This window comes from Euleptes europaea, chromosome 21, assembly GCF_029931775.1.
Source record: "Euleptes europaea isolate rEulEur1 chromosome 21, rEulEur1.hap1, whole genome shotgun sequence".
NCBI lineage: Eukaryota > Metazoa > Chordata > Lepidosauria > Squamata > Sphaerodactylidae > Euleptes > Euleptes europaea.
Genome location: NC_079332.1, coordinates 14,494,823 through 14,507,083, shown reverse-complemented (window position 1 = coordinate 14,507,083; position 12,261 = coordinate 14,494,823). Strand labels below are relative to the sequence as shown.

Sequence of the window (12,261 nt, the reverse complement as noted above, 5' to 3'; positions counted from 1 at the left end):
GTCCCCCCAAATGCATTTTTTAAACTGTTCCCAGGAAGTTAGGCAGCCAGACGGAAGGCCAAGCTTGAAACCTTCGGCCCTGAATTCCTAGCTTTCTATAGGCGTGGAACGGAGGGGACCCAAAAGTTCCACTCCTCCAGTCCAAAGCAGTACAGTCCGGTCACAGGTTGGTAACCCCATTTCTGCTTAGGCCTGAATCCACCAGTTCCTGTAACAAAGAACACACTGACCTCCAAGCAGAAAGAGGGCAGAGGAAAAATTACAGCCTTTGGAAGGAGGCAAACATTATTATTCTTTTTTTTAAAGGGGCTGGGGGGAATAAGCTGAACAACTCAGCTCCCTCCAATCACAAATTCCCCCAAAGGGCATTTCTCAGGATCTGGAAAGCCAGGGTGTGTTTGCAAAATAATAATAAAGTGAGGGAAGAGTTCTCTCCTTGGGCACAAACCCTGATATATTTTTCCAGATTATCTCAAAGATGGCATTCCCGTCCCGCCCTGCCCCCCCCCACTCCCCGCCCAACTCTGCAATATGACCGATCTCATTCCCATAATAGGATTGTAACCATGGATGTCATAACCAGGGCAGGACTGGAGGGGGGTCGTTAAAGAAATATTGCAACCCCGGATGTCAGAACCAGGGCGGGGGGGGGGGTGCGCGTTACAAGAAATAACGTGGTGGAAACCCGAGGCCGGATCCAGCCTCTAGCACAACACGCCAAATACTATTTATCAACAACCAGGAACACAAAAGGAATGTTTGCATTTTCCAAAAGACACGCCTACCTAAGGAGGTTAGCGTCAGACACCCATAAGCAAAAATAGACCCCCGGGGCAGACCCAGTTTGCAAGAGGGCTGACTCAAAAGGGGGGAGAAGAGGAAACAATACAACCCTAAATTAAGAACATATACAATTATTTGAGTATAATAACAACTTCAGTCTAAATTAAGCCTCTGCCAAACGCCTGCCACCCCCCCCCCATGGTGTTTGGGACACTTGCCTTTCAAGGCTCTAGCCCTCAAGGGAGGACGGAAGGGGGTTAAAAAGATATAGGCTTAAAGTCCTCCTTTCCTACACCAAGCCTCTGGAAAACCAACAATGGGGGGTGTAGTTTTGACTCCCCCCCCCCAAAAAAAAACCACTAACTCGGTTTTCCATTTAAGGTTCTGGCCCAGTATGGCAGGGTCAAGTTCAAAAGGAAAAAGGGGGAAGAAGAAAAACCCTCACATCTAACAGGGGGCCGGGCGAACCCCCTTCTCCCGTTTCCCAATTATTTGCAAAAATTATTTGCAAAATTATTTCCCAATTATTTGCAATTAGTTGCACAAAAAAAAATGAGAATTGCAATACTTTTGGACACCCAAACGAGGGGGAAAGGTGCGTCCGGGGGAGGAAACCCCCACTCACCTGGTTCAAATCCTCATCGTTCAGCAGATGCGATTCTCGGGGCTTAAAGCAATTCTGGCATTTGCTTTTGTTGAAGATGTTGGCTTGGAATTTCCTGCAGGGGTTATCTTTCGCAGACATGGCGTTGGGTGCCTTGCCCAGGAAGAGGAGGAGAGGGAGGGGAAGGGGAAGGAAAGGGGGGAGAGAGAAAAATCCGACCCGATTCCCCCCACCCCAAGTCCGAAAGTCAAGAGGCAAAGAGGAGCGAAGCCTTTCCGCGCGCGTCCAGGGCGCATTTGCAGAGAGGGGCGGTGGAAAAGGTCGGATCCGGCCAGGACTTTGCGCCAAATCCTTTCAGACCCGGAGGCCGGTCCCCAATCCGAAGTCAGTCCACATCCCCGGGGAGAATCCGGATTGCAAAGGGGGGGGGAATAATCCAGAGGAGAGGGGGGAAATCCGTGGCTCGGTTTGGCGAGCTGCAGCTGTCAAGGCAGGAGACCCCGGGACCCCCCGAAAGGAAGGGGGCGGCCAACGCGCCCACCCCCAAGCGCCCCTCTCAAGGACCGGCCCCGCCGCTGCGCCGGATCCTGAGCCGGCCCGGGCCGGCCCTGCGCAGGAGGAAGCCCCCGGCCATGGCTCTCCAAAGCCACGATTGCACGGGAGCCCGGGTTGGGGGGGGGGAGGCGAGGGGAGGCGGAAAGAGGAGGAGGGGGAAAGCCCTCCCCCCTAAAAAGGAAAAAAAAGGCCAAGTGCAATCGATGCTTCTCCAAAGCTGGCTTCCTCTAGAGTCGCCTTCCAAAGGGACTGAGAAAGGGGGGGGGCGCGAAGAATGCAAAGGAAACGCCTCGATTCCTCCCCCTGCCGTCTCCTTTTCCCCTCCCTTAATAAATAATAATTATTGCAATTGAGCAAAACAAAAATTTTTGCATGCAAATTGCTGGCTTCACCCCCCCGGCTGCAGCCAAACGTTTGCAAAGAGAGGAAAATCCTCGCTCGCGCGCGCTCCGGGCCTGGGGTGGGTGGGGGGGTGGGGGGGCGGTGGGGGAGGGGAGCCTTGCAAACCGCATTTTTTTTTTTGGGTGCAATTGACAAGGCGGCGGAGCCAATGGGAGGCGGGATCGGCCGGGCTAACAAAAGAATCGGCGGCCCAATCACGGAGGGGGGGGTGGGAGAGGAAGGGAGGGATTTTTTGCGCGTGCCCCCAACCCCCCCCCCCCGCTGCTGGGATTTTGCACGCTTGGGAGGCGGAGAGGGGAGGAGCGCGTTGCAAAATGTTGCATGCCCTCCTTGGCACGGGGAGGGGGGGATGCATTGTTTGGGATTGCAATGTTTATTTTATTTATTTTAATTTTTGCATTCTTTCCTCTCCAATTCCCCCCCCTCCCCCGGCTGTTGCAAGGGGTTCGCAAGCCTTTTCTTAAGAGCTAAGCAAAAAAGAGGAGAGAAAAGGCCGGAGCCTGTTCCCCCCCACCGGTAAGCAGCCCTTGAAAACACGTCTGCTTGCAAATCAGCCCCCAGTCGGCGACGGAGAGCCAGCCAGGGTTGCAACCCCCCCCAGGGCGATGCAAGCAGCGGCGCAGGCGCAAAGCTGACGACCCCCCCCCCCCCATGAAGATCTGCACCTGTCTCGTTTTGAGGAATTGAGGATTTTTATTTATTTTTTGCAACCTGGGCAATTTATAGTCTGCTTCCCAAGGCGATGTTGGGAGCTGCTTTGGGTTAGCTGGCTGGGCTTGCCAATTCTGAGTTGGGAATTTCCTGGAGATTTTTTTTTTGGGGGGGGGGCAGAGCCCCGGGAAGGCAGGGGCCTCAGTGGGATATAATGCCACAGAGTCCACAGCTGTTTCCCTTCCCCGGGGAAACTGATCTCTGCCACCTGGAGAGCTGTTGTAGTTCTGGGAGATCTCCAGGCCCCACCTGGAGGTTGGCAACTGTAATTACTCCTGGAGGTATGAATGTCTAGAATCTAGACTCTAGATAAATTAAATAAAAGAAATCCTCTGCCTTGGTGATTATGTTCACAATTAAGCAGTTTACTGCATTGATACCCAGCCAGGGCCCAGAGTGGCCTGCGCTGTTCATCTCTCCTCAGTTTCACCCTCACAACAACCCTGTGAAGTTGGCTAGGCTGACAGTCTTTACTCCAGTGCAAGGCTGGGGGTTTCTTTTTCCAATAAGAAGGGGGTCGGCTTACGTTCGCATACAAATTAGTTGTGCCAGTTTTTTTTAAAAACGGTGTATAACTTTTTTATAGGGGGGGAGTCGTCTTACATTCAGGGTTGCTTTTCAGATAAATAGGGTGTGCAAAAACACCCAAAGAACCCTGCCCACCCACCCCGTACTTCTACTTACAGATTCTCTGGGGTGGAATAACAACACTGCATATTTACTCAGAAGAAAATCCCACCGATTGTGTGTGTGTATTCCCTGACCTGGATGGCCCAGGTTGATCTCGTCAGATCTCAGAAGCTAAGCAGGGTCAGCCCTGGTTAGTATTTGGATGGGAGACCACCAAGGAAGACCAGGGTTGCTGTGCAGAGGAAGGCACTGGCAAACCACCTGTTAGTCTCTTGCCATGGAAACCCCAAAAGGGGTTGCCATAAGTCGGCTGCGACTTAACGGCACTCCACACACACACACAAAGTTGGGAGGAGCTTTCGGAATGGCTCTTGTGAAAAACTGATAGCTTATTAATAATTTTTCTTGTTATTCTTGGCATGGCTACCTCGAATGTTTCATGCCTACAATTTGGTACGTTTTATGTCTTAATGAGCAGAGAATTTAATTTAATGTATTGATGCCCCCATTGGGGTTAGCAAATGAAGTTCATGCAGGGCTTCTCTCTTTGGTCTTTGCAGTCTTGTTTCTAGTTTTTTCCCTTGGTCTATGTAATTTCTGTATTGTGTGTGTGTTTTTCCCATGTTTAATTGTGATGTTCTGTTTTTCTTTGTATTTTCTAACAATGAAACTCTTTAAAAAAAAATTCTTAAAATACAATTCGGGACGTTATCTCTTGAAAAATATTAAACCCTTTGGAATATCAACAAAGATCCTTAAAACGGTAACCCATTTTAAAGCACGAGGCTAGTCCACAAGGAACCTAACTTCTTCCAGAAGAACAGCTCACAATTTTCTCCGATAAAGTCAGAGATACATTCATTGATATATATGTGTGTGTGTGTGTATGTGTATATATATGTATGTGTATATGTATATATATGTGTATATATGTGTATATGTATATATAGGGTGCTTCGTGCTTGTTTTAAGTAGTTTCGATGCCCTTGGCTGATTTTTAATAGCTTGTTTTGGTTTTTATATTGATAATGTATGACCTTATGATTTTACAAGGTTTTTTTTAACTAGTAAACCGTTGAAGGGGAAACATATAAATTCCCTAAATAAATAGACTGGGTCAGTTGCCCGTAAGGACTCATCTCTGACTGGAAACACTCTCAAACCGATCCAAAGCAGCAAACGAGGGAGAAAACCAGACTGTTTTCTGTTTACATGCTTGCTGTGTATAAACGCATTCACCTTGGAAGGAAGCCAACAGACTGTAAAGCTATTTACCAATCGCAGAAAAACATTTCCAATGTATCAAAGGAAGCAGTAGGAAACCAAAATTGGTGTCGATAATATTGTGATTTAAACGGATAACAGGGTATCCAGTTTCCCTCCCCTTCCTTTTTGCCATTATGCCACAGCTCACTTATGGCGACCCCGTAGGGTTTTCATGGCAAGAGACCCAGCTCCTAGTCCAACACCTTAGCCACTAGGGTTGCCAACCTCCAGGTGGTGGCTGGAGATATGCTATTGCGACTGATCTCCAGGTGACTCAGAATCATAGAGTTGGAAGGGACCACCAGGGTCATCAAGTCCAACCCCCTGTACAATGAAGGAAATTCACACTCCCAGTGACCCCTACCTACTCCATGACCAGAAGATGGCGAAGATGCACTCCCTCTCATGATCTGCCTAAGGTAATAGAATCAGCCTTGCTGACAGATGGCCATCTAACCTCTTCTTCAAAACCTCCAGGGAAGGAGAGCTCACCACCTCCCGAGGTGGTTCCCCCGGAGAAAATGGCTGCTTTGGAGGGTGGACTCGATGGCATTATACTTCTCGGAAGTCCCTCCCCAACCCCTCCTCGGGCTCCACTCCCAAAATCTCCAGGTATTTCCCGACCTGAAACTGGAAACCTGATTAACCACCCATTGGTTATGGGAATTTCCTCCATATTCTTCTATACAGAAGGGGTGAAAGATTTGATTTGGGCAGATTTGTCCATGGGAAATAATTTTGGAGCTGCTTATGAAAAAAAAAAAAAGCTTAAGTATATAAAAAAATGTATGTATACAGCCTTGACCTGTATATCCTAGGCTAGCCTGATTGCCCATTTATGCATGGCTGTTTCCTCGCGGTCACCCTGCTGCCTATTTCAGGGCTTGTCCTTGATTATGCTTGCATTTTCTGAACGTCAGAGGTTGCCTCGCTCTCCCCGCGCACTTCCTGGGTGCTGGCTAAACACGAATCCAGCAAACGCGGGCAAAGTGCATGGGGAGAGCGAGGGGACCCAACAGTCGGAAAATGCAAGCGTAATCAAGGCAAAGCCCCGAAGTAGTCGGCAGGGTGGCACCGAGGAAACAACCCTGCGTACATGGCCCTTCTCATCCGATCTCAGCAGCTAAGTGGTGGACTGATCTGAAGAACCGGGTTTGATTCCCCATACCTCCACATGAACGGCGGAGGCTACTCCGGTGAACTGGATTTGTTTCCCCGCTCCTCCACATGAAGCCAGCTGGGTGACCTTGGGCTAGTCACAGCTCTCTTAGATCTCTCTCAGTCCTACCGACCTCACAGGGTGTCTGTTGCGGGGAGGATATGGTGATTGTAAGCCGGTTTGAGTCTCCCTTAAGTGGTAGAGAAAGTCGGCGCATAAAAACCAACTCCTCCTCCTCCTTCTCAGCCTTGTTTTTGCAACTCGAAGATTTCTCCCACAGTCTTTTCTGGAGGTCGGCCTGCCCTATCTGGGTGTGTGTGTCCCCCCCCCCCCCGAGACACCCGTTTCCTACAATGGCAACAGGTGTCTTGGTTCCTCTGTGTGTTTCGATCCAATTCCTCCCTCCACTTGTGGGGTTGCGGCTCTGGCCAGCGGCCAGCGTTGGGACAGGGTTTGCGAGGCCTCCTTTGTATTCGTCCCCCCCCCCTCTCTTTGGTTCATGAACCACCCTGACTGTTTCAGTGTGAAAGTCCACAGTGCCCCGGAAAAGGAGGCCGGGCCTGGAGAGATTCCAGCCGGGAAGGGAGCGCCCAGCCCTGTATATGTCCGAGGCCCCTGGCAACGCGTCTCCTGCATAAGCTCTCAAACCACCAGTTTCCTGGACTTCTCTGGGCCAGGTGGCAAAGCGGCAAATCTCATGCCACTGCTTAATTTTGAAAGCAAAGAAGATTTTTTTTAAAAATATGATTGGCTCCCTCCTGGTAGGGTTGCCAACCTCCAGGCGGGCCCTTGCGATCTCCTGGAATTACAACTGACCTCCAGGCGACAGAGATCAGTTTCCCTGGAGAAACTGTGGCTGCTCTGGAGAGTGGGCTCTATGACATTATACCCCGGTATGGTCCCTCCCCTAGCCCTGCCCCCCCCAGGCTCCACCCCTCCAAAATCTCCTGGAATTTCCGCACCCAGAGTTGGCACCTGGAGGCTCGCGAGGAGGCCTTGGGGGCAGTCGCTCCCTCTCTCAGCCTGGCTTCCCTCACAAGGTTGTTGTCAGGACAAAATGAACCAGAGGAGGAAAATTTTAAAAAATATTTCCCCCTGAAAATAATTTTTTTTTAAAAAAAGAGCAAGCCGCTTTTAGGTCCCTGGAGGGAAGAAATGTGGGTGTACATTAAGTAAATAAGAAGTAAATAAATAAGAAGAGTCTTCCAGGGCTGAGGTTGGTGCAAGAGCTTGTCCCTCAACCCTGGCAGAAAACCACTGGTCTTTGTCTCGGCTGATGCGCCATGTGTAAACTCCTCTGCCTTGCTTGTTTGTCGTTGGGAAGAAGGCCCATTGGATTGGAAGTGGCATTGATCCTCTGGCCGTGGCCTTCGCCGTGCTCTCCGAGATGCTGAGTTTAATCTCCTGTAGGCTTGCCCAATTCCGTCAAGTCTCGGAAGCTAAGCAGGGTCGGCCCTAGTTAGTTCTAGGATGGGAGACCACCAAGGAATGCCAGGGATTTCTATGCAGAGGCAGGCAATGGCCAACCACCTCTGTTTGCCTCTGCTGTGACCTGGATTATCCAGGCTAGACCGATCTCATCAGATCTCAGAAGCTAAGCAGGGTCGGCCCTGGTTAGAACTTGGTGGGAGACCACCAAGAAAGTCTGGGGTTGCTATGCAGAGCAGGCAATGGCAAACCACCTCTGTTTGTCTCTGTCCTGACCTGGATGGCCCAGGCTAGCCTGATCTCATCAGATGTCGGAAGTTAAGCAGGTTCAGCCCTGGTTAGAACTTGGATGGGAGATCACCAAGGAAGTCCAGGGTTGCTACGCAGAGGCAGGCAATGGCAAAACACCTCTGTTCGTCTCTTGCCCTGACCTGGATGGCCCAGGCTAGCCTGATCTTGTCAGACCTCGGAAGCTAAGGAGGGTCAGCCCTGGTTAGTATTTGTTGGTAGGCGACCAAAAAATGCCAGGGTAGTTGTACAGAGGATGGCAATGGCAAACCGCTTCTGTTAGTCTCTTGCCTTGAAAAACCTACAGGGTTGCCATACGTCTGCTGCGACTCAACGGCAATTTACACACAGAGAAAGACAGAGGAAGGGGCAAGATCCCTCCTTTCCCCTCCCCAAAGGTTTGCCTGGAGACGAAAGGCAAGAACGAACGCCCTAAATAACACGGCAACAACGTTCCTGTTCCGGAAGACAAGCTCCTTCTGGCTGCCCAGCCTGCAGGTCTCTCTTGTGGTTCCCAGAATCACGTCAACCCCACCGGCAAAAGCCGGTGAGCCAGGGGAATTTTTGGAAGCCGTTTCAGGGCATGCGGCATTGAAGCTTTGGTGGGTACCCATTATTAATACCAGGCGGGTACAGGATGCGGTTTGTTTTTCGCTGCCAGCCACCTCCAGGCCGGGCCCTCAGCTGTCTTCCACGCCAATTTGCATTTTATTCCTCCTGCTGTCTCACAGCTTGTTTCCACCCGCTTTTGTTTGCCCCAGTTGTAAAACGGCGATAATTTCCTTCCATGGAAAAGAGGCCTTGGTCTCCATAAACATGCCCTGATAACCACTGCAGGATCTCCACGGCGGGTTTTGTGGAGCCTACTGTATGGTTTGTGGAGGAGAGGGCTATCCATGGCTACTAGTCAAAATGAATACTAGTCATGATGCATACCTATCCTCACCAGGATCAGAGGAGCAGGCCTATTATCTTAGGTGCCATGGAACACAGGCAGGATAAATGCTGCTACAGTCGTCTTTGTGTAGTGGTTAAGAGCAGTGGACTCTTGATCTGGTGAACCGGGTTGGTTTCCCCACTCCTCCACATGAAGCCAGCTGGGTGACCTTGGGCTAGTTACAGTTTTCTACAAACTCTCTCAGCCCCACCTACCTCACAAGGTGTCTGTTGCGGGGAAGGGAAGAGAAGGTGATTGTAAGCTGGTTAGATTCTCCTTAAAAGAAAGAGAAAGAGCCCCGTGGCGCAGATTGGTAAGCTGCAGTGCTGCACTCAAAAGCTCTGCTCACGACCTGAGTTCGATCCCGACAGAAGTCGGTTTCAGGTAGCCGGCTCAAGGCTGACTTAGCCTTCCATCCTTCCGAGGTCGGTAAAATGAATACCCAGCTCGCTGGGGGTATTGGGGAAGGCACTGGCAAACCACCCCGTAAACAAAGTCTGCCTAGTAAACATCGGGATGTGACGTCACCCCATGGGTCAGGAATGGCCTGGTGCTTGCACAGGGGACCTTTACCTTACTTAAAAGGGAAAGAAAGTCGGGATATAAAAACCAACTCATCTTTGTCTTGTTTGTGGGCTTCCTAGAGGCGCTTGGTTGGTCGCTGTGTGAACAGACTGCTGGACTTGATGGGCCTCGGTCTGCTCCAGCAGGGCTTTTCTTATGATCTTATGTTTCTGATCGCACCCATCCCCACAAGCCAGTAGTGGTTAAGAGGGTTGGAGTAATATCTGGGAGACCCAGGTTCGAGTCCCCACTCTGACACAGAAGCTCGCTGGATAAACTTGGGCCAATTTTGGCCTCGCCTACTTTGCAGGGTTGTTGTGTAGATAAAATGGAGGAGAGTGAGAACAACGTAAGCCGCTTTGGGTTCCCATTAGGGGAGAAAGGTGGTGGGGCGTAAATGAATTCAAATGAATTAAACTCGCTCCGACTCTGGGGCTTAAATTCTCTATGGTCGGAGAGTAGTGAACACTTGCTTGCAAGAGAGCCGACAGCTGAATAATGGAAGAATTGTGGCATTTCCCCTAGTATCCCACTGACAAATCTAGTCCAACAGGTTTCGAAACAGGGTAGAAACCTCTGAGACATGTTTTCACCAGATGCAGGAAGGGAATAAGCGCACACCATTGTACCAAACTGCTCGATACCATCTTCCGTGTTCTGGAAAACTAGCAATTCACCATCCCCCTGTGGTCTGAAGCACGGAGGGGGTGCCGTCTGGATTTGGAAAACAGGGATGGTGGTGGGAAGAGGAATGAAGGTTGCCAACTGTGGGTTGAGAAATTCCTGTCAATTTTGGGAGTGAAGCCTGCAGAGGTTAGGGTTTGGGGAGGGGAGGGGCCTCAACGCCATAGAATAGCATAGAATCTACTCTCCAAAGCAGCGGTTTTCTCCAGGGGAACTGATCTCCGTCGTTTGGAGATCAGTTGTAATTCCGGGGGATCTCCAGGCCCCACCTGGAGGTTGTAATAAAGCAACAGCGTAGGCTGAAGTATCAAATTCTATATTACAAGTATCAAATTACTACAATAAAGTGCGAAACAAAGACATTACAAGTGAAGCAGACATATTATACAATGCGACAAACACCATTATATAAAGCACAATGGCTATCTCCAAAGTTAGCAGCCCATTCTTGTTGGGAGCTAGTAAAAACTCTAAAAAAAAGTATATTTAAAAAAAAAATTAAAAACCTTAACTGCATTGCAACTACTACTAAAAGAAAAGAAACTTAAAAACCTCCCAAATATAACTTGGAAAATCATGGGCTTTATCCTCGATGGTTGAGGCTGATGAAGCTATGCTTATGGTGAAAGCGCTACGAGTATCCGGAATAGCGTTTCCTCTTCTCGTCGTTTGCTCTTTGTCTTGCTAATTAGCACTCTTGGACCAACGAACCTTGTTTCCCAGAAGCTGGGCTTTAGAACCTCTGAGACCGAATTGGACCCTTCTATTTTTGTAACTTTATTACTACTATTGATTTAACAGTGCTAGTGAGTTATTGGATAATCCCCCCCTGGAGGTTGGCAATTCTGGTTTCCAGGCTGCCGTTGGGAGGCCGAACTTACTTTACACTGTGCAAACTGAGCCCCGCCTCTCCTGCCCTTGAACGTTTACTAAGTAAAGATATGCTAACAAAAACCCAAACATAAACGTACTGTAGTGACTTGTAACTTATTCTACACTTAGACAAGTACCATAATTGTAGAGATATTAAGCACCATTGATAGATAAGAGTGGGTAAACTTTTTTTATCATATTACACAGTCAGCAATGTTCGAAAGTTTTTATATAAATTGGACAGCTATTTGATTATATGATTCGTAATGTTTGATTAATTTTACTTTTCTCTTTTTTCTTAGAACTTGGGTGATTATTAGATTATATAATGGCCTTGAAAAGCACGGCAATGCAATCCGTCTGATGTGTTTGTGTATTTTCATTTTTTCAGTTGTATTGTAGAAACCCTACCTTTCCCCGTTTCCCTTTTTTCTTCTGTACCCCTTTGTCTATAAAAATAGTAATAATAATAATAATTTTTAAAAAGAACGTTCACTAAGTAAAGTTGGCGCCACCCAGTGGTAAAGCCACCCAACACTCACAGAGCATATAGGATTGGAACTTATACAGGCCCGCTGCTCCATAGGATTGGCAACCTCCCACGGTTGATTCTCATCTCAGACCTGCATTTGGAATCCACCCTGATTGATGTGTTTATCGTTCATTCGCACCACTAATATTATTCTCTCAATTTCCCCCCTTTAAATAATGAGTTTTCTAAAAGGCCACTGCGGATAATGCGCATAATGTGAAATTTAGTACCCCTCGACGCAAACACCGGCCTCTTTAAAGCTAGAGGAAGGGCCCCTGCGTTCCTTTGTGGTAAAGGAGATGTTACTCGTTCATGGATCGGAGAAGCAGAAGTCGAATGATTGCATGGGAGGGCCAAGGGACTTTGTTCTGCTTTACCGGCTCCGTCACTGGATCCCCGTGCCCTTTGGGACGCGCGTGCCAGCTGCCTGTCGCCGGAAAAGGGTTTGCCACGGCCGTTCCCATACCCGTGGTATTCTTCTGGCAAACAGCTCTCGCCCGGCTTGATCAAACACAAGCTTATCTGGGGTGCCGTGGGAAGATCCGTGGGTAGACCAGCCGGCAAAAAGGCCGTCACGCCGGGCTTTTTGAACCCTGGGATTTGAGGGTTTGGAGCTGATCACCTGGTAGGGGAGGCCAAAGGGTGGGCTTGGATCCAGCCTTTCCCTTCCACGTCCCCAAATATATCACCAGACTCCATGTATGTGCAACGTGCCGTTAAGTTGCTTCCAACTTATGGTGTCCCGATGAATTAAGAACCCTGACCTGGATGGCCCAGGCTAGCCTGATCTGGTCACATCTTGGCTGCTAAGCAGGGTTGGCCCTGGTTAATACTTGGATGGGAGA

At 49.2% G+C, this 12,261-nt stretch overlaps 1 protein-coding gene across 2 annotated transcripts in view; it reads right to left on the bottom strand.

Annotated features, from left to right (window-relative positions):
* The window catches only part of MPRIP (myosin phosphatase Rho interacting protein), a 122,976-nt gene extending 121,419 nt beyond the window's left edge, over positions 1 to 1,557 (bottom strand). For both annotated transcript variants that reach the window (XM_056866326.1, XM_056866325.1), the window contains exon 1: positions 1,409 to 1,557. In XM_056866326.1, the coding sequence (XP_056722304.1) occupies positions 1,409 to 1,528 (120 nt within the window). In that variant the 5' untranslated portion in view covers positions 1,529 to 1,557. The remainder of the gene's footprint in view (positions 1 to 1,408) is intronic.
* Between the last annotated feature and the right edge of the window lie 10,704 nt (positions 1,558 to 12,261).